Source organism: Rhyacophila brunnea, unplaced genomic scaffold (genome assembly GCF_057557595.1).
Source record: "Rhyacophila brunnea isolate RB1 unplaced genomic scaffold, BYU_Rbru_1.0 scaffold_5, whole genome shotgun sequence".
NCBI classification, from domain to species: domain Eukaryota; kingdom Metazoa; phylum Arthropoda; class Insecta; order Trichoptera; family Rhyacophilidae; genus Rhyacophila; species Rhyacophila brunnea.
Window position 1 is genome coordinate 15,238,391 of NW_028233170.1, and position 22,818 is coordinate 15,261,208.

The following is a 22,818-nucleotide window of genomic DNA, read 5'->3' on the forward strand; positions in this document are numbered from 1 at the left end:
CGCGTTATCTGTATCTGTCAATGTCGGTATTTTGACGTAAGTCAAGTCAACGCTTATTTCGCTGTGTGATAATTTATTAGTGCTCTAGAAATCAAGTAGAAATGGCAAAAAATACCTCAAGCTCTGCATTTAGGAAAATCGATGTCGATCAATTCAACGAGGATAATTTTAAAGAGGACGACGCAGATCAAGGGGGTCCTACCGGTCCAGATGAATCCGAAATAACATCACTTTTAAATCAATATCCTTTTTCTGTATTTTCTATAATAATTGTTTGCTTGATAATCCAATCAATTGTTAGAATATCTTAAAACGTTCATATTTTTTTCAACAATTGCTTGCGCCTAAACTAGAATAGTGTGTACATAGGTACATTTTATTGAATAGTAATAAGACTCATTTTGCAATGCCTAATTAATTATTACATTTCATGATTTCAATTTATTTCTAGTAGTAGTACCTTCCTCTGTCTGTTTTTTGAAAGCTCTCATATATATATAAAATTACTAAAGACAAGATAAAATACTAACCTGGGATCAAAAAATTAAATTAATTGATATGAAAGGTGTGTCACTTGTCATCAAATACAAATATTTTACCTCACATCTATTTTAAGTTCACTTATACTTTCACTAATATACGTTGGTACTTTTTGACGGCAAACTGCCACCTCATGTACGGGCAAAGAGAATAATAATCAGCAATCCTACAGTGCACATAACAGGCAGGCCAAAAAGATCCTATCAACAAAAGGCATATTGTCGCTTAAGAAACAACACCGCGGAAGTCAATTAATTAAAATTTTCAGGGGCGAACAAAAACCGTCTCAAAAAATTGATACCTTTTAACTTATTTTTTTAGTGTTTAAGTAGTTAAAAATAAAACCGACGATATGCTTAGAATATCTATTGGTTTTAGTTGCAACCACTTCAAATAAGGAGAGGTAGAGGTTTATTCGAGGGAATCAAGACCTCCTGTTTGTCCTGATCATGATGAATCTTGTACCTTTTGAATCGACTTTAATAAATAGATAATTATCTGGAGGTACTGTGATCAAGAACGGCATACTGTTTTAATAATTAATGCTGGATCATTTTATAAGCCATAACTTTTAAATGGAAATAGAGGTAGGTTTCAAAGTAGTGATAAATCTCTACTTGGACTAAACAAATGGCAGTACTGGCCAGTGGAACACGGGAAATTTAAACATATGGGATGTACAGGTAATCCTCGTTCATTGCTAATTTGTTATATCGCGATAACTAATTATTTTGACATATACCACATGCCGGGAATTGCCATGAATGGAATCATCCACACAATCAAATTATTTGACAGTTGTCCCCAAATTTTACATGAGTATAGACAGGTCAAGCATGGTACATTGTGTTGATTCTTTTTTACAGCGTGGAATAATATTTTTTTAGTTGATTACAAAGTTATATTACTTACTTTTATTTTATGCATAACGTTTTATTAACCTAGTTATATTTATTAATAATGTGTACCTACAAGATTGTAAATGCTGTTTTCAATATTTCTATCAGATTCCAATGGATTAGGGAGTGGTCTTCAAACTGTGTTCCGCGGAACCCCGGGGTTTCGCGACACCTCTGGGGGTTCCGTTTGTCAAAAAAATTGTTTTATAATTTCATTAGTATAGTAGCGCCTTATTTTGAAATCTTCTATTTTTTTCTTACATGCATGCTAAATTAAAAAGGCATAATATGGAGTCTCGTCATCCACATTTACATAATAAAAACATTGAATATTTATATCTCTACATAAAGTAACTATAACACATTGATCTACTTTGAATATTATTTTGAGATATATTTTTCTAAGGGGTTCCCGAAAAAAACTTATAATTCTAAGGGTTCCGTGAGTGGACAAAGTTTGAAGACCACTGGATTAGGGTAATGGACTTATCTCGGCAGTATTTTCGTTCCGGCCTATGATGTCAAAGTCGTCCGCACATGCTAATATAGTGAGATCCCCGGGGTTCCAGCGGCTAGCTCAGGTGTCCATCGAACCCCGGATTCACAAAAAAAAGTATAGTATATTTGAGGGTGGAATTAAATAAAACCACGTCTGTCTCGTGTGACTTGGTAATCCTTATATTTTACACTTTCTTTACATGTTTAGGTTTTGCAATTAGTTGCGCAGGTCCGTATATGTCGGAAAGGGGACGCTTACTAATTTTTTTTTCTTTTTAAATTTCGCGTACCGACGCCGTCCAGCAAAAAGGACTCTCGTGATTGGCCAAATTTTATCGCGTGATCTTTGATTCGGCGAATCACGAGCCTGACCCTGGCGCCGGCGCGCGAGGATTTCACGCACAATGCGCGGCAAAATTTATTATATTTAAATACTTATATTTAGTCTTAAAATTATCGCTTTCATCCATCATCATTTATACTTTTTAAATTAAATTAAATTTATCTTAATTACACCTCCGCCCAATATGTGATTTTCACACACCGGACGAAGGCCCTTACTTATAAATAAAAAATACTTACGTGGTTGAGCAAGGAATCAGATTAGATGTTTTATGAAGCCGTTTCTAGAGGTCAGGGTTACGTTTCGACTTGAGCTACTAAATGATTATTTTACACCGGGAGAAGCCCGCCTGTAACAGGGGTGTATCAATAGCCACTATAGTCAAATCTTAATTAAAAAATATCTATAGAGTTTGTATCTGGTTTCATATTAATTTATTGCTCATGGTCTGAGATTAAACTAGATTGAACCCTAGAACTCCTAGATTGAACCTGAAGAATCCGATTAATTGAAAGTCCTGATAATTACATGTTGAGTTTCTACTTTAGTTTTTTATTCTATGAAAATCCTTAACTAGCCACACAGGAAAACACATTGATGCTCTGAGAACGGTCCTTCAATCTGCTCCGCTCGGTTCAAGAAATCAACAAGTCAAGGTCACTATAATAATATTAAAAAACACTGCTTGTATCCTATTCGATTAACGCTCAAAGCTTCTCACAATAATGAATACAATACAATGTGTATTTTTTATGTGTTTCAGGATAATGCCTTGACTCTTACACTTAAAGTCCTGCTCGCAATCAAATCTATGCAAATCGAAGAGGCAGTCGCAACATTAGACAGAGACCTCATAGACGTGTTGATGAAGTACCTTTATAGAGGATTCGAGTATCCCTCCGAAGGCTCCAGCGGCCATTTACTCCTTTGGCATGAGAAAGCTTACCAGATCGGAGGTGCGGGCGCAATTGTCCGAGTCCTGTCGGACACCAGAAAAATTTAATGACAGTCACTCCAAATTAAAAACAAATCTATAAATAAATACCTAAAAATAAGATAAAATATTTTATATCTAAGTTTCAGTCATTATTAACAAATAAATAATATTATAATTTAGAAAGAAAAATGTATTTTTATTTTTCCAAATCGTATTTACATAATTGCCAACATATTATTTTTCTTACAATATTTATGTACCTACTTAAAATAAAATGTTACATGTACACTTAACTCTTGTTTAACGGGAATTTTCGTTCCTGAAAAGTCAAACGTAAAACAAAATTCCGTATGTTGAAATGTATGTTTGCTTCGAAAAAAGCTTTGCTAAATGACTGAATCAATTTTTTTTTCTCATATTTATCGAATAATTTTTCAATGCCATTATGTATAGCAAAATTCTGTATAACTCCGTATAAATGTCTGTTGAGCAAGTGTTAAGTGTATTTCAAATGTCATGATGTACAAAATTACAAAATTTATTTGTTACAAGAGTATTATAATATTAATTTAAAATGATACATTTTCAAATTCATTGTTAATACTAATGGTAGTTATATAATGTTTGAGGCTTTCACGGTTGTTTTTTATCGTAGTATATTCTTGGGTTTTCACCGTGTCTCCTTCTTTACTCGACGTTTCGGGCTCGTTGCAGAGGCCATTATCAAGAGATATGTTTTATGATGAAATGTAGTGTATGTATGTGAATGTAAACGTAAACGATGATTAAAATTCACGATGGAGATTGAACAGAACGGAGCTCTACCATTTCTTGACGTGGAAGTTATCAGAAAATTGGATGGTTCTCTAGGACACAGAGTCTATCGGAAACCAACTCATACCAATCGTTATTTACATGCTTCTTCTCACCACCACCCTGCTCAAAAAATGGGTCTGATTTCGACTTTGATGACAAGAGCTCGGCGTATCTGCGAATCTTCGTATTTAAAATCCGAGATATCTCAAGTATCAAAGGCTCTTCAAGCAAACGGATATTCTCACAATATGATCCAAAAAGCCACCAGAAGCAAAATCAACCTTAACCCGATCAGTCAGGAGGAAAAGATACAGTTCAAAGGCCGGGCCTATCTACCTTACATCAAAAACACCACAGATACTATTTCCAGGATACTTCGGAAACATAATATTGAAACAATATTCTCAACATCGACAAAGGTCCGAAATATGCTAAGACCAGTAAAGGACTCACAGCCTTTGTACTCGGCAGGTGTATACCAGATAAGCTGTCGTGGATGCCCAAAAAAGTATATAGGCCAGACTTCTAGAACGGTACAGAAGCGTGTGAGTGAACACGAGAGAGCATACCGTCTTAAACATTACACGATGTCGGCAATTGCCGAGCACTCGATGGATACAGGGCACAAATTTGACTTCGAGACCAAGATATTGGGTCGGAATAAAGGATATTTCGCACGATTGGTAAAGGAGGCCATTGAAATCCACAGAAACCCTGAAAACATTAATAGGGATGATGGATTACGATTAAAAACGTCATGGCTTCCGGCACTATCAGCAAAATCTAATATTCGAGCCAGTATCTCCGGTCGTAATGATTGACAGATTACTCTGAACAACGTTTGCTCTTAGATAATCGGATTCCTTTTGACTTTCTTAGAGCAACGTTTACATTCACATACATACACTACATTTCATCATAAAACATATCTCTTGATAATGGCCTCTGCAACGAGCCCGAAACGTCGAGTAAAGAAGGAAGAAGGAGACACGGTGAAAACCCAAGAATATACTACGATAATGGTAGTTACTCCAGCACCAGGAAGATCAAAATTGAACCAATTCAGATCGCAGATTTACAGTTTTGATGGTGTCGCTTGCAGTAAAACGTTATGCATGTCAGTCAGTGAGTCTTCGAGAGCCTTTCTATACTTCACGGCGCTTGTTCCATTGTCTTCATTAAATGCAGAAGTGGCAATATTTATATCGCTGGGTCTGGGATTATAACACGTAGCATAACCGTCTGGTACTAATGGGCCGTAACACATGAAACCGTTACATTTTAATGCAACCTAGGAAAATAAAATAAAAAGAACACGTCATCAATTTAACAGTAGGTATGCTTATCATAATGATGACACATAAATTTACTATGATGCTGTGGTTTTAATTTAAGAGAGGAAAAAATAGTAATACATGAATGACTATATTTCCAATTGATAAAGAATGAACAGAAATGTGGATAATTGATAAAAATAAACTAAAATATCGATTATAACAGAAGTAGGTTTTATTATGTTGATTAGATGTTTATATTTTTAGTAACTTTTTAACATTTCATATAGGTAACCCAAAAACTAATTTCAAACGATGAAACCGGTCTAGGGATATTATATTATAAAACTAGTGGTTTGTTGGGATATTAGCCTTAACATCACTTGCATAACCTTTAGTTTTTTTTTTTTTGTAGTACATTTTATATTTGCACACATCTTGCGACCCAGGTCTTTTCATTCAAGCCATCAAACACCGAAATAGGTTCAGTGGTTATAGCCTAATTTTTAGTGGAATATGGATAATGCAAAAATAACAACACGGAATAATATATAACGTGGAAAAGTTTACTAAAACTATAAATAAAAAAATTATCAAGATATTTTTTTAAATAGTACATAGTACTTATAATAAATTTAATAATAACAGTTACATACCTGGCTAGTTGATATACGCATGTGTGTACTCTTAACAAATCCTGGATCAGAATAAAGCTTCGGAACATCGATACCATTTTCAATAGCAGTTAATTTTAATCCCAGCAGATGTCTATCTACTCCTAAACCATTCACAGCCTAAAATAATACACCAAAATAAATATTTATGTACGTACAATCACAACGCCAAAATTTATAAACATGGCAGATTTTCATGAAATCATCAAGTATAATATATATATATTTTTTTTTTTTTTTTTTCGACCATGTCCGATCCTAATAGGATCATATGGGCCTCCACAGAGTAGAGGTTTGTATTAACAGATTTTTGTTTTTTACGAGAAATGGATGTCAGCCACTTGCTCAACCTATTAGGTCCATACCCTGACTCACACAAATTGAAAAACAATATGTGTACTTGCCAGACCCAGGATTCGAACCTGGGACCCACGGCGTGATAGTCCAACGCTTAAGCCACGCGGCCACCGTGGGCGTGCAAATAATATATATTACTTGATGGGAATCATCATCTTTGCGAACCACTTTGGTAATGCGACTCATTTTAATGGATCAGTACCAATAATAATTAAAACTTAATATTTCACTTGACACTTTTTTCCAAAGAATGTGTATGTTGTCAGTAACTTTACTAAATTTAATACTGAATTTAAAAGTTATATTCTTACGTGACTAAACACGTCTTATCAATAGAGTTATATATTCAGAAAAAGAAATTAGTGTCTAAACACGAAAACAATTTGTTCAAAACAAGGTGCAACGATTGGACACTGTTAATTATTAGACTAGCACTTTGACTGATGGATAATATTTTATGGTCACATTTATTTATGTTTCAACATATTTTGTGAACCATTTCATTATCTCTCGGTAAACTTCTAATCTTGTAAAGGCTCATCGACAATTGAAACGTCTAGGGTCAATGCAAAAGTGGCTGGTCACCTACATAATTGTCACACCAAGTAAAGGACATTACGGGTCTCAATAGCTATGCAGAATGAGAGATTTCTGAATTATTATTTCGAACATTTATAAAGAGTCATAATCCCCAACAGTAGAGGTCACGAAAACGAAGAATAATTAAATAAGTATTGTCACTAGTATATAGTAATCGGTTACATGTTAGGACAAAGGGAATTCGAAAGATTTTTAGACTCCCAGTTTCATTATCTAGGATGATTACCATTACTAATAATGGGATCAGAATATACTTTTCTAGAACAAGGTGGTAATACCGCATTCTCACATGGCAATTTTTGTCATTTAACTGTATGTCAAATTGCAGTTGAAAGTCAATTCATAAGCGGGAACCGTATTTCAACAAAGTTAATCAACTTGTAAGAGCTTTCTACTTTTATCGATTAAATGATGAATCATCATTCGAATCAACTGGTTACCTAGAGCAGTGGTTGGCAAACTCATTAGTCAAAAAAGCCAAATATCAACAGTACAACGATTGAGATTTCTTTTGAGAGCCAAATTTCTTAATCTTACTAATAGGTATAGGTAGGTACACTGTTAACGTGATATCCAATCTTAATAATCTTAATTATTGATAAAAATTAAATTGTAAGTAAGGTATCCATAAAATTAAATCATGACAATGACTGACAAACACTTAATGTGAACAATGGCCTTTCATCTCCTTGAAAAGTATGGGTAAGTCAGGTTTGTATGTTGTTGTTTTTTAACCACGATTCCAGGATCTCATCAATAAGACGACTTCTCAATTTACTCTTGATAAGGTTCATGCTTGAAAAAGATTGTCCGCATGAATATGTAGCACCGGAAAGGGAAATAACAGCATACGCTAGATTTTTCAACTGATCATATGGGTCAGAAATACTATTCCAGGTATTAAAAATCATCATGTCTTCCTTCTCCAGGTCTTTCAAAGTAGACAACTAAACTTGTGCTGTGAAACATGTTCACATTTGTTTTTCTCCAATGTCCATATCAGCACAGAGATGTTCAAATTTGGAGCTCCATAATTCTTTATCTATAATAGTTGATAATCTTAATCACCAATTCCATAACTTTGCAAATGTCTGCGCACAAAGCTCTTCTTGACGGATGATGCAATGGTAAGCAAGTACCTATCTCGTGATTTTTTTTATCTTTCAAAATAGCAACAACCCCTTTTCTTACGCCAGTCATACTTAACGTGCCATCTGTTGAAACTGACACAATTTTATCGAGTGGAATTTGATGTTTCTCCATACACTCAATTACAGCATTTTGCAATATCCTCTTCACGTGTTTGACATTTGAGTGGCAATAATCCTACAAATTCTTCTTTAGGATCTGTAGATGAAATAAATCATACAAAACGTGAAACTTATGCTGTATCATTTATGTCGTTAACTGCTATTGATAAAGCTGAAACCAATTTAAGGTCTTCGGCTTGGTGGTTGGTTATATTCGAAGACATTTTGACTGTTTTAGCCCATACGTGGTCATTTGTGGCAGATCCACACCCCAGGGGGCAACGAAAGAAAGAAAGAAAGCCACATGTGGCTCGCGAGCCGTGGTTTACTGACCACTGGCCTAGAGTAATCAAGGAGAGGTATTTCACTCGACACCATCATAATAATTATGACTATCAGTTCAACGTAAATCGATACGTAGGACAATTCCTTTTTTCGATTTCTTGTTCAACATTGAATGACAAAAATCGCTACGTGAGAATGCGGCATATTAAATGAACATCAACATTTTTATCACAATTAAGATTTATAAACACACCTGTAGGGAATAATCTTTGTGAGATTTGATGGCCATCTGCATTGCCTTCACTTTGTTTTGGGCAGAAGCATTTTTGTCCAACATAGTTCGTGCAAAGTTTACTGATTCTTCAGAACAGGACCTGATTGTTTCTGTCCTGCCACCGACATATTTACGAGTCGCAGCTGACTCGTAATGGGCTGCTGGAACACCGTGTAATCTATAATAAATAATTCGGTGCATTATACATGAAACTGTATGTGTGTTTTAGAGATATTAACAATTGAAAATTAAAATAGGTTTAGAATGTGTACTAGTAGTGAAGATTACCTGTTGGAGGAACGTGAATATAAGCAGATAACAATATTGATCAATATAAATCAAAAAGATTTCAAATTGTATTAATGTATGTAATTTTTATTTTTTAGAAAAATTGCTGTTTTGTAAATTAAATATACATTAAAACTATGAATTATTCAACAATCTCTCATAGCCAATTAAAAGTATTTTTAAGGTAAAGGATAAATAATTGTTTTGTAAGGAGTCTTTGTCACTGATATGTACATGACAATATAAAGATAATTTACCTGTAGAATGCAAGCTGCATTGCCATTTGAATATAGCTATCGGGGCTCATTTTCTGAGACTTTATGAAATCTTTACCGTACATCTTGAAAGTAAAGCAATTCAATTCTAAGCCAGACACCAGCCTGTAATGTTAAAATATAAGATACAAATTTAGAGTAAGAAGCATTTTCATTTTACATGATTATATGTAAAAATATTTCTTTGATGACATACTTATCCAAATTTTTATTTGCCTCATTAATTGCACCCTGAACTGTGGACGATACAGTAAAGTCCAATTTGTCAAAGTTCTTCAAGGTACCGGACGATGGTTTCCCAGATGATTTATTTTGGTTTCTGTAATTAAAACATCAATGCTATTGTAATTATACTGACAGCTAAAATAAACGAAAGGATCAATATTTTACGAAATCCAATAAGAATTGTAAATTGTTGTGATATGCATCATACATAATCCTATTTGTCATAGAATAATTAGTATTCAATGACAGATTTTTGTAAATTTTGCAGCAAAGATACTCACATGTAATTGAAAATATGATCTGCAAGAATAGCAATGGGTTGTCCTTCAGCAGGTGAATGTTCATAAGTGAGCCCATTGATGCCATCTTCGGTTACTATAAACTAAAAAAAAAAAATGTGATAAAAAAAAACAAGTCATACTTCTCGCTGCTGCCGAACGTCCAGATGACTCGATGGGTTAGTGCAGTCTTTCTCAAAAGTGGGCGATAACGCATTTCAGGGGAGCAGTAGAAGGCTCAAAGAAAATTAGGGGGTGTTAAGGAAATCGAGACGGGCAACGGCAGACAAATTCTATCTATAAAAATCCGACGGAATCTGGACATGACACCACTTAAGATGCGTTTTTTTACTCGAATGCTTGGAGTCCCGTATAGACGGTTAAATTAGAGTCGCTTACGCATGTAATAATGTGGATGCAGCTTCATATTTCATGTACGTAGTCCATGGTTAAGTTAACTAAATAAAATTGTCTGTGATTTCCGATATTTTTTTTCACACAAAAATTTTTGGTCGATCACGGCGATCCCATCCCTATCCGAAATTCTTGAGATGCGATTTTAGGCTTGAATGCTTGGAGACCTGACCCGTAAAGATGAAAAAACTAGAGTCGCTTGCGCATGCACTAATCTCGTTCCCGCTTTATATTTCATGAATCTGGCATCTACAGAAGTACCAAAATGGCGATTTGGGTAAAGTTAAGGTTTTAATTGAAAAATATGGGGGGCACTAGATTTTTTGTAAATCTCAAAGTGGGCGGTGGTCGAAATAAGTTTGAGAACCTGTGGGTTAGTGCAACAGTATTGCCAACTATGACAAAAATATGAAGGATATGAGATATTAAAAAATGTCTATAAACTAGTGCTTCAAAAAAAGTAAGTCATAACAATAATTATGAACAATATTTTCATGAGAACAAAGATTGAAAAAGAATATATTGTCCATATCAAAAGGTCGGTTTCTTTTTTGGGGTCTCAATAATTTTGGGTTCGCAATAAATACGACAAATCTCATTGTTCTACAAATATTGATTAACGCATAGTGTTAATTATTGCGTTTCGAATTCTTTTAACCATGTCTGCCAATTAATCATGGGCAACTCGTGGCATGTTAGCCAATACTGGCTATAGTCTGTTCTCATGCAGGGTATATTAATTTATCTTCAGTAATTAATTCAATGATACTAAAAACATTCTGGATTCATTATCAAACAGAAAGTTTTCATTACTTCCTCTAGTATAGTAGTTCAATATCTTTGTCATATGCAATGTCCTGGACACTAACTGTGATAGCAGCTGGACTGATCGACAAGATTCTATATTGGATATCCAGACCCATTAATGAGGATAGATCTTGGTGAATCCTAACATGCGATATCGAATTTTTTTATTTAAAATGGACAGGACATGTCCAGTGTGCTAGAGACAGATACTGAAAATTATGTTTGTTGGGAACCCAGTCCCAGAATCTATGAATGTGCTAGGGGGGTTGAAGACCGATGCGAAAGCCTTACTCAACGTCAAGGACTAGAGAAGGGACAGAGGGTATCGGGCAGGCTGGAGGACAAATAAAGCTGTAGAAGCATCGGAAGAAGAGGAAAAATAATTGTGATTATATAAAACATCTACTCCTAAAAATGTTTACACATCTATTTACCTGTACAGTTTTATCAAACCATCTATTGCCGGAGTTATGAGAACTGCCGCCTCCGTGAATCGTGACAGCAGCAGCTTGAGTCTGCCTTTCCCAATCCGGTTTATTAACTCCATCCAGACCGGAATCCAAACAAATCACAAATATGCTTTGCTCTATTGATTTCAAATTAGAAGCATTGGTCTTATCTGTCGAAACATAGAAATCAGATTAGAGCAATAAAGTATATGGTGTAAAGTAGAGCAATATAACATATTATTATGTACATATATACTGTAGATAAAAATTATATTTTGTTTTAGCACGAAAACAATTAAAATCTTTTCTGATAATTTGGAATTCATAAAATTGATAATGAATTTATTTGATTATCATACATTAACTAGATTGAAATCAGATAATTGTTCAGTAGGTACAAGTTATATTCAATAATGTTAAAAATAAATTAACAGATTAATTATTAAGTAATATGCTGTTGAACATAACTGAATTATTTTTATGAAAATATCAAAATCAATTCGATCAACAGACATTTTCCATTACACAAAAATGAATAAGCAGGTTTCAGAACAATTAGTATAAAATCATAGACAAAAGTGGCAAATGACAGATTTATTACATTCTAGTAACTTCTTCGCATCTCAAAACATATTTCAATCAGTCATTGAGAAGAGTCACGAGCAAAAGACTATCCATTCATCATGAACACAACCTAATATGCATAACTCATACAATTTATAATTCAATGATTACCTTTAATTAGATCATCGTAAACTTTTCCCCATTGATCCCTATTTTCTGAGGTAAGAATTCCGATGGGACTTGAATTCTTTTCTTGTGAAGCAGATATAATACTCTTCAGTTGGCTTACAATTTGATCAACATTCAACATGACACCGTCTTCCCCCCATAGAGGTAGAGTAAAGAACTAAAAAATATAATTAATACATTCACTGCTGACCAGATAATTACTAATTAATTACCAAATTTAAATATCATGTTAATTATATCTAATGGCCAACTAATGCAAACGCGCCAGTCGCGTTGTCAGCACTAAATGAGTTAATTAGTAATGATCAAACATATTATTATGTTAAAATATTTCAAGAGCATTATTGTTGGATACATAGTGGAACCCTGATTTCACGTGCCCGGTATTGACGTTTTCACACTATTTTTTTGTAATTCCTGCAGTCTAGTTTCATTGTAGTACATTTATTTTAATTCCCGGTTTTATGTTTCAATTTTCCGCAATTTACGCCTGACATACTTAAAATTTAATTGAAACCATGTGTTCAAATTTAAAATCATATTCAATAAAATGAATTCCAGATGCATGTGTAAATTTTTATTTATAGACATGTCTGCAGTGCCAAAGACCAAGGTTACACAATACGATTGTATAAGTTTTTTTTTGTTTAGGCCTATTCAAATAATGCGTCAGCAAAGAAAAATATTGTAGGTTCAAGAGAAAAGGAACATTTCAAAAAGATGAAAGAACACGTTGATGTTCTAAACCAATTTGTTTGATTTTACATAATTTAAATTTTAAATTTGTTTTGTTGCAAGTCCCTTCAAATGAGTAAAATCGGGGTTTCTCTGTACATACATATAATAAATTTTAAATATAGTTTTATACTATAATACTTACGTGACTATTATGTAAAACAGTAATGTGTTTCGAATCATTATAAGACAGTTTGTCCCTAGTGATTCCGGGAATACGACAAGTGCCAAATATTTTTTTATATTGTCCCATATCCAAAGGATCTTTTCCCATTTTTTCAAGTGGGATACCATTGCTAGAAAACGGAAGAGAATTAACTTAAATATAATAATTAAATTACCGAACAACGTGATTTTTTAAATTATTTGAAATGGATGTAAACAATATTTTATAGCTTACTTATCAATCATGCTTTTGTAATCTAAGGCGGCTAGAATCATGTTAGCCGCATATCTAAGTTGTTCATCCTTATTCTGAAACTTCTGCATGGGAAAAACTAATCCAGGATTAGAATAAACCACGACTGGCCATCTAAAATCTAGATATGCGGTATGGAGCCACCATTCAGCGAGCCAATTGTCAGTTACTGCAGCGCGCTTTTCCAAGAGACTCTTAAAAATTAAAACATTTATATGAAATAATTTTTTACACAGAGATGGATATTCTACATACAAATATAGCTATTTAAATCGGTATTAATACATTATTGTACACTATTATTGCATGTTAACATTTAACTCTACAAACAATACAAAACAGATAGCAAAAAGATATTTAATAAATACAATAATCATTCTACTTTACAATATTTCCATATACATTTTTTTTCTTAGAGGCGTATGCATACTGGTACTTATTTAAATAAGTCAGCACAATCACTAGACGTAACTAAGATGTAATGGAGTGTGCACACAGGTAGAGACGCAAATGGCAAAAAAATGACACAAAATTAACAGCTATTGAATAATTATGCTTTGCAAACAGAAATAGTAAATGTAATAAATGAATATTTTACCAATCATCTACATAATCACCAATCAAAAAAATATGAATAAATTGAAAACATCTGCGATAACAACTATTGTTGGTGATGGATTTTGAAAAATTGATGTCATAGATGGAGTGAACATATGAGAGCGTTTTGCCATTTTAATAATGGATACAAATTATTCTTGGAGTGCTTTATCCATAGTTTGTGCATTTGATAAAGCAACCATTCAATGTGAAATGTAATAACAACTTCGTCAAGAGGTTCGTTTGTCGGAGGAATTACTGTAATTATAACAATTTTATTGCTGTTCACTTTCATATAGATCAACTGAATTTTAAAATTTTATAACTAAAGCTCACATTAAATAACTGAAGCACACTACAAACTTACTTCACATAATAAAAATTAACAAGGTTGACAAAAACGTTTTCTTTGTAGAATTATAATTTTTTACCTGTAACTTTTCGCCAATTCCCCCAGGGGCCCCAAATTGTTTGACGATATCCTTCGTGGTGGTCAGCTCGTTGTTATTAAGATGCGGTTTCAGCGATTTCAAATATTTATCCAAAGTCTGATGCAGTGGCGGCACCGGTAACTTTGGTAAAATTTGAGCATCATTTGAGGATAGCCTCAAAGCTGACAACCTGGGTGAGTTGAGAACACGGAAACCGAACTGAAAAAGACGTTCAAGTGTAAAAATTAAACAATCTTTTATACAGCCGACAATTGATAAATATCCATGGATTTCTGACTTCATTTTGAATCAAGCAATTTTGTGAAATATCAATGTCACACTTGCCGGAGGAAGTTTTAAAGTGATAAGAAAATAATTGGAATGAAACTGGAAAAATACAATACGTCATAATTACAAGACATACATTATTATTTTCATTTTGTAATTAACCTGTGAATAATCGGATAAACCCGATATTAACAAAGAAGAGTTGAACAAGCAATAGTAAGAAAATTCAATCTGAATGTCATATTATACTATTTTTTTTAAACCATGTTCGATCCTAATAGGATCACATGGGCCTCCACAGGTTGGAGGTTTTTATTAATAGATTTTTGTTTTTACGAGAAATGGATGTTGGCCACTTGATCCACTTATTAGGTACATACTCTGATTCCAAACACAAATTGAAAAACGATATGTGTATTTGCCAGACCCAGGATTCGAACTTCGGACCCATGACATTATAAGCCGACGCGTATTCCGCTCGGCCATCGTGGGCATAGCTATAAATTTGATGAACATATTATGGATAAGTATCACAATATAATTTCGTATTGAAGCCAGTCCGCTATAAATATTAAGTGTAGTACAAACAAACCCACAAACAAATCATACAATAATTGTTTGTAAACTTTTGTCCCTACACAAATTCAAGAGCACAAATATTTTTGTTAAAAATTCATTGCATGTCCACGCATCAAATTAAACATACATAGTATGGACATTCTACATGGTAGAAATTTGCACACTTTATCAAAACAAGTCTACATGATACCACACGTGGCTACTTCTGGTGAAAGATTATCATGAGTTTTTACACAACTATTGAAGAGTTTTTAGCATTGTTTATTTAACTGCAAGCAGATGTATGTAGGTCTGTACTAGACCTTATTATCACGACTAACGCCGGCTACAAACGTCACTGCAAACTTGAGTAGGATGAAAACATGAGCGTCTTTTGATCAAACAAACAACATGCAAATGCTTAAATCTCTATACTGTATACTTGCGTATGTATAACTGAAAACACTGGTGAAGGGTGGTGGTAGGTTGTTAAGATCCAACATAAATAGTGCACAAGTGTACCGGAGACCAACTTAAGAAAAATAAACTTCAGTTAGATATGCGATTGTAAAATTATTCTATTTAACTGCTTTTAACATCCTGTGAATGAGGTTTTATTCTCAAATTACTAGGCTGTGGAGATCCGATAAAAATAGTGCACACTAAAATTTGTCTTCTTCTTCTTCTTCGATGGCGCTACAGCTCAAGTCGAGCCCTGGCCTCCTGCACCGCTGTCCTCCAGCCGGAACGGTCCTCCGCACGTCCTTTCCAGTTCCCGACCTTTAGCAGCTGGTTGGCATCCTTTGCAACACTATCACCCCATCGTGTGCGTGGCTTTCCCACTGGCCTTTTCCCCCCTGGGTTTCTTTCGAGGATCTTCTTCGGTATCCGTGACTCAGGCATGCGCTGGACATGGCCTGCCCAGTTTAGCCTCTGGAGTTTTATGAAGTTGGAGAGTTTTGTATCTTGGTATAAGCGGTATAGTTCCGTGTTGTACCTAATTCTCCACTCCCCACCATCATTCATGGGTCCGTATATCCGCCTAAGGATCTTTCTCTCAAAGCAATCCACCATTTCAGCTGCTGTCACATTTCGCGTCCATGACTCGCACCCGTATGCAACGACTGTGCGTATGACGGTTTTATAGAGCCGCGTCTTAGTTTCTCTGTGGACATTTTGTCAGTTATATGTATTTATTTTCATTGAAATAAAACTACAATTTGCAGATAGTGTTGGTTAGTTTTTAAAATACAAATTAACCCTGCCTAACCAAACTATAGTAGTTTAGGTATACTATGGGCAATCCGACAAAAATAGTATACTTACACTTTTTCAGTCTTATTTGTTTTCGATGAATTAATAGTACATAATACCCCATTTACACGAGCATGGATTTACTGGTGACAGTATGTATTATCGCAGCCATAACAAGAAAATGCACATGTAAATTATCGTGCAAGTTGTAAGATTGCATGCATGGATCAAAAATGTTCAGAAGCTTCTGAATTTTCACATGATAGTTGGGATTTATGCGTTATCTGCGCCTGCAATAGTGGCGAACCTGCCGGAAGAAAAAGGTACTACACCGCGCAGGGCATTTTTGACGTCACAACCTGTCAAATGGCATCATACAATGACAACATCGCATCTCGCTTACACCTGAAAAATGAGGTTGGAGAGACAGTCAGCACTTTTACATGTAAACAGTTATTATCGCGATAGTTTAAAATACACACTATTGGTGTAAGTAAATCCATACACGTGTACAGGCACTATTATATTACAGATAGTGTTGGTTAATTTTGTTAAATTCACTAAGCCCTGCTTAAACCAAACTATAAGAGATAAAAAATATTCATCTATCTATAAAATATTTAAAACTATGTATGATTTAATGACATAATTTTTTTTCAACTATTTTTTTACTAATATCTATTATGGCTTGGCTTACACAGGGTTTAATTAATTTTTAAAAACTAATCAACACTATCTGCATATTATTGTAGTCTTGAAAACAAATACGCATGACTGATAAAGGTTAGTGTGCACTGTTTATATCGTATCTTAACAGCCTACCTCCACCTTTCGCCGCTGAGTGAACATATATAGCAGAGGCAGAGTTTAAGCCAGTCATTTTGTTGTTGCATTTTTCGATGACATGGTTCAAGTGTAAACTAACATTGTTCAAGTAGACTTGTGCTGTGTGGAGCCGTCATGTAAACTCCTTAAGCATGCAGTTATGTTTGTAGCCGGCTTTAGTTCATTTACATTCTCGATCTGTTGTCATCTTCAACAAAGCAAAACATATACCAACCTACATACCTACCTACCGGATTTCGGATCATTTAGAAAAAAATAAACGTTTTGTTCGACTATGTAAAATAAAAAAAAGATTAGAGGTAAATGTGCCAACAACTTTCTTTTTAGACCAAACCAAACCTAAAATAACCTAACCTAAACTAATCTAACCTACCCCAACCTAATATTACCTCATATAATCATAGTTTGTGATAATGGTGAATCCAAATGTAAGTATGAAAATTTCAAATTTTCAATTAACAATTATTGGATCGAAAAGCCGATGCGCCGACAGAAAAAGGTATTTATTAGGCCTACCGCGCATGGACGATTACATAACCAGCGGGTAGCATTCGGACAATCGTTGGTTTGCTCGCGCATGATCCAAATTATTACCGGCCAGTATGTTTGAGCGCGCATGGCGTGATATAGATCGGAGGCAATGCGCGCGCACTGAAGATATGCTTCCGCATCGAAAAATGGCGGACGCAATATAAGAAACGTCAAAATGGATTTTGTAGAGCTTATATTATATAATATATAGAGGTTTTGTATAGATTATCAAACTGTTTTAAAATGTGGGTGTATATATTATTAATTTATGACGAAAGAAACTGAAAAATGGGACTGGTACGCGCATGCAAAGCCAATAGGTACGCATCGATGAACTGTCAAGTTAAATGTGGCGGTTCGATGTATAAGTGCGCTACATACGACCGCGTCACTTGTGCGTGCATGTATGAGTGCACTCTTGGCCGGCCATGACTTGTCATGTGCGAGCTCTCATTTAAAAGCATTGCCAATGGGACCCCGGCCGGTTCGAATCGGTGTAAAATTTTGTGTCTGAACACAGATTTTCAATTCGGCCGTTCGCTCGATCGTCCATGCGCGGGGTTGCATTGCAATACGATGGTTACAACTCCTCGATTGTTGACCGTACGATAGGAAATCGTTCATGCGCGGTAGGCCTTATAATTGTCTATATGGAATAAACTGTTTTCGTAAAAAAAAATTATAAAAGCTCGTGTCCACCTCTGCGGCATAATTACCAAAGATAACATTACACAAATATTATAAAATTATCAATTTCAAGTGCAACAGCTGTGCTCCCTCGAATAGAAATAAGTCAGGTACATAGTTAAGATATGGTGTTAATAATTATTATTTACTTACAATTTCCTGTCTTAATTGACCAATCGTCCGCAACATCATTGTTGAATTACCGTCAGCCGTCGAAAACCTGTAATCAGTCATTCTGAAGTTAGATTGATAATGTATTGTTGAACACTTTTATTAAGAATGTTCGCTTTATCTACCAGACCTGTTATCAGGAAGTGTCATTTCTGATTGCATGGACGCCTATCAACATCGACAAGAATAGAAAGTAAAACTGGTTTAAAGTTCATTTAGCGAATGACGTGTCATTCTACTACTTGCATAAAAGTTTATTTACCAAACACAACAAATTTGAATACACTTACGAGCTGAGATGGGCTAACTTCAAATCTACCTCAAGTTTTGACTAGGTAGCTTAAATAAATATTTTTCAATTCATGTTATCGAAAGAATCCAGAACTTTAAACCTTCTGTCGTTTTGACAGTTTAAATAATAATAATATTTTGATTGTCAAAAAGTCGAAAGCTAATTGGATAATAATAATTATTGTTCCAAATAAATTTATAATTTAAAAATTCCAAGTTTTATTTTAATAATTCGATAATATTCAATAACTTATAGATTTAAAATAATACTAGTAATATTGAAATACACAAATTAAAGTTAGTGTTATCGATGCTATACTACAATACATATTGTTAAAATAGTCTAGATTTACAATGTAGGTAGGTACCTACACGTATAGGCTCAAAGGAAAGGATAGGAATGTACACACCATTTTATCTCTCCGTAGTATTATATTATTAAAAATCGAATTATTTATAAAGACTTTTGTTTGTTTAAATTTTATAAAAAAAATCTTTTATTCAATAAAAAAATGTTAGATTTGTGCTGCAGACTCTTTTTTTTAACTTTATTAAAATCAAACCATATAGCGCTTGTGGTGCAGTATCATTAAGAGCAGGTACGTTATTAATCACAAATAATTATTCAGTACGCGGGAACTACGTTCAATCATAATAGCATAATAACTATTTTTTTTTTAAATATTGTGGCAATGCTATTTTCGTACAATTATCTATGATTGGTATTTCGTTCTATTTTTTTGAAATAATAAAAGCCCTTCTTCGTTCGCCGTATCCATTTGCAGGAAATTGTGCGTAGGATCTAGTGGAACTGTCTCAAGTTCTCAAGTTCAAGTATTTTATTATATATTTCTAACTATTTACTACGCCGATTTACCACTTTTAATTTGACAGATATCTAACCTAAATTAAAGTTGCACATCAAACTTCAAAATGATAACTTTGGGCAAAACTTTTCCCAATTTTACTGCAACTACCACAATTGGAGAGATTGTATTTCACGACTGGCTGGGGGAATCGTAAGTTAGATAACTATTAATTACCTGTACACAGTTTTATCGTTGCAGATTTATTGTTAGATCTCGTAATGCACACACTATTTACACACTGCTATATCTACATACTTGTATTGTAGATAATTATTTAGTATGGCAGACAATGACATTAGGCAGCGTTTCAACTAATTTGTATCGAAGCCCTGTTTATATTGATAAATGAAATTGCTTGCCGAGGTATATTGCTTGAACAATCTTCATAATATTATTAGGTACATAGGTACTGGGTTCATTAATTATTTTCGGGAATAATACGATTATAACATAGAAAACTATGATCATGTTAATTCTAGTACCTACCAAGTATTATGATAGGGTTACAGCGTTACAGGTTTGGCTTCTGTTGTGTAGTAGTAAACAGAACAGCCCCAACTTAATCCATAAATCTCGGATGGACCAAATTTACGTAGGTACCTATTGTTTTTTCAATGAGTGTTTGGATTCACAAGCATCGACCCAATAGGTTGAACGAATGGCTAACAATTAACATATTAGAGAAAAGAGTGTGTTTGACCTAAATAGTAATTAAAGGCTTTTACCAGACGTTGATTCAAATTGGGTATTCGTAAACAAAGGGGTCACCATTTGAACATTCTCTGTAAATTTTTGTCTTACTGTGTGAAACATAGACAGTACGTTTTCAACCTTTTTTTGTAAAATCTCAAGGAACCCCTACCTGGATGATCTAAAAGATGTGTATGAGGAATGACATATCTAAGCAAAGTATCACCCATAAACAGATTCAAATTGCCGCCTGTATTCAAAATTTATGTAATTTCATTACCCTCAGCATTTATTATTTCTGCTATAGACACAATGACATGCAAACAAATTTATAAAACATCTGATATATACATCGTAGAATTACGTAACGAATACGATCGAACAGGTGAAAATTTTCCCATCTTCAAAAAAACTATTCTTAAAAGTTGTATCATTCACATTCTTTCCTTAATTTGCCAGCCTTTTATAATATATGCTGCCCCTATATAACGCATGATTCTCCTACTTGTACTGGACGTCACTGGCGATAGTCATTAAATGTTAATCAACTAACACCTATGGAAAATAATATTATTAAATAAAATTTCCACTTCAGATACTTACACAAGTTTGAACCCCTACAATATAAATCATTTTCTGTACATGTAACCTTAGCGTACATATTTTAACCGATTTCACAGAGAAACCAAACTAACAGTGCATTACTGACCAATCAATTTGTCAATTTTTATTGCTTCATTCATTGCTGCTACAAAATTTTCTTTTCTAAGTTAAACTCTCGCTAGGTTGGTACATATTTGAAAAGATATCTATCACAAATTGATCATGTTAAATTTTCTTTAAGTCGGTTATCAAAAAGTTTATGCAAATTCTCATAGCCCAGTTGGGAACAAATATACGTTGGGAATCACTGCACTACATAATGCAAGGAATTTATTCTCTTTATTAATTAAGTACCTATTATTATAATGTCTCTGCTTTTCAGATGGGGCATATTATTTTCACACCCTGCAGACTTCACTCCTGTGTGCACCACAGAGCTGGCTCGTGTTGTTAACCTGATGCCTGAATTTCAAAAGCGTGGCGTGAAACCTCTCGCCTTGTCTTGCGATTCAGTCAAGTCGCATTTACAGTGGATCAACGACATTAAAGCTTATGCAGGTAAAAGCAGTAAGAGTCAATTCTATTTTGTTTATTATGAAAAATCATAATAATATAAATTTCATTTCAACCGGCAGTCCGCGTGCGCCCATGCCATTTACTGTAGACGAACTAAACAAAATAAGACAGAAAAAATACAATACCAAATTACACAACTTCCACTAATCGTCTGACCTGATCAATAAAATGTCACTATAAAAGTGAATATGAAGCTGTGAGTGAAAAGGAAACATTTTTATTCTGACCCAATCCAACTCGATAATTATTGGAGTGAAAGGTTACCTCGAAAGTTCCTAGGTATCACCTCCAGCTGCTCAGTGGGTCTATTCTGTACTTATCGACCGCTAAAGTGATAAATATTATCAACCTTAGGGTAGGTTTGTATCAAAGTATTAGCACTTATTGTAACAATTACAATACGTTGCTGTAAAAATATAGCACTTATTGCAACAATTACAACCAACTTATTATAATTGTTACAATACGTGCTAATACTTTGATACAAACCTACCCTAAGTTTGATAATATCTATCACTATAGCGGTCGATAAGTATAGAATAGACCCACTACCCTATCAATACTATTATTTGACATTTATTTTATAATATATACGAATTTATTTTATAACAATAGTGCAGTCACTAGTTCAAATTTTCTTCACTATTTTAAAAGACAAGGAATTGTCCATAAATGACATATTTTATTGGTAACTAAAAGGCTGGATCGACGAAATAGTTCAGTTCTGTTTAAGTATGTGGCAACTCAATGCACAGGACTAAGTCAAGTGAAATCTTCATGGAGAGGCCATCATCCAGCACTGGATTAATCTATGCTGATGAAGTACCCACGATGACCTAGTGGTGATTTGTCAAAGTGAAGTTGGGTCTCTGATTCAAACCCTGCATCTGACAAATTTATATATTGTTTTTTCAATGTGTTTTTGGACCCTGAGCATGGATTTAATAAGTAGAGCAAATGGCTAACATTCGTTTCTTGTAAAAAAATCTGTTAAGACACCTCCCAGTAAGGTGGTCAAGATCCACATTGGATTGCAG

At 34.2% G+C, this 22,818-nt stretch overlaps 3 protein-coding genes across 7 annotated transcripts in view; 2 read left to right on the forward strand and 1 right to left on the reverse strand.

Moving 5' to 3' along the window:
* Arpc5 (Actin-related protein 2/3 complex, subunit 5) lies at positions 1 to 3,392 on the forward strand. The gene is made up of 3 exons (XM_085955823.1): positions 1 to 241; positions 2,864 to 2,936; positions 3,044 to 3,392. The coding sequence occupies exons 1-3, from the start codon at positions 102 to 104 to the stop codon at positions 3,281 to 3,283; spliced, it is 453 nt and encodes a 150-aa protein (XP_085811949.1). The 5' UTR covers positions 1 to 101; the 3' UTR covers positions 3,284 to 3,392.
* Positions 3,393 to 20,152, reverse strand: LOC147066078 (carnitine O-acetyltransferase-like). 5 transcript variants are annotated; one of them, XM_085955819.1, is made up of 14 exons: positions 20,087 to 20,152; positions 18,735 to 18,801; positions 14,418 to 14,636; positions 13,372 to 13,583; positions 13,117 to 13,267; positions 12,219 to 12,393; positions 11,469 to 11,653; positions 9,817 to 9,917; positions 9,507 to 9,629; positions 9,293 to 9,415; positions 8,727 to 8,925; positions 5,964 to 6,101; positions 5,049 to 5,324; positions 3,393 to 3,820 (listed from the first exon to the last, which is right to left on the reverse strand). In XM_085955819.1, exons 2-13 carry the CDS (start codon positions 18,771 to 18,773, stop codon positions 5,109 to 5,111), a joined length of 1,881 nt encoding a protein of 626 aa, XP_085811945.1. In that variant the 5' UTR covers positions 18,774 to 18,801; positions 20,087 to 20,152; the 3' UTR covers positions 3,393 to 3,820; positions 5,049 to 5,108. The 5 variants fall into 5 exon arrangements, with proteins under 5 accessions (XP_085811945.1, XP_085811946.1, XP_085811944.1 ...); XM_085955820.1 differs by having other exon boundaries at positions 19,947 to 20,152; XM_085955818.1 differs by lacking the exon at positions 20,087 to 20,152 and adding an exon at positions 19,043 to 19,172.
* The window catches only part of Prx6a (Peroxiredoxin 6a), a 5,286-nt gene continuing 2,389 nt past the window's right edge, over positions 19,922 to 22,818 (forward strand). Inside the window, exons 1-2 of the mRNA XM_085955822.1 lie at positions 19,922 to 20,062; positions 21,588 to 21,763. Of these exons, the coding sequence (XP_085811948.1) occupies positions 19,977 to 20,062; positions 21,588 to 21,763 (262 nt within the window). The 5' untranslated portion in view covers positions 19,922 to 19,976. The remainder of the gene's footprint in view (positions 20,063 to 21,587; positions 21,764 to 22,818) is intronic.

Bases quoted from the DNA above. Each gene is read 5' to 3' on its own strand.
- Arpc5 (XM_085955823.1), top strand. From the start codon at position 102: ATGGCAAAAAATACCTCAAGCTCTGCATTTAGGAAAATCGATGTCGAT. The intron at 242-2,863 runs ATATCCTTTTTC...AACTAGCCACAC, and splicing joins ATAACATCACTTTTAAATCA to AGGAAAACACATTGATGCTC. The intron at 2,937-3,043 runs GTCACTATAATA...TATGTGTTTCAG, and splicing joins CAAGAAATCAACAAGTCAAG to GATAATGCCTTGACTCTTAC.
- LOC147066078 (XM_085955816.1), bottom strand. From the start codon at position 18,914: ATGCAATCAGAAATGACACTTCCTGATAACAG. The intron at 14,637-18,734 runs GTAAGTAAATAA...CGTCTTTTTCAG, and splicing joins GTCAATTAAGACAGGAAATT to TTCGGTTTCCGTGTTCTCAA. The intron at 13,584-14,417 runs GTAAAAAATTAT...TTAATTTTTAAG, and splicing joins GAATTGGCGAAAAGTTACAG to AGTCTCTTGGAAAAGCGCGC.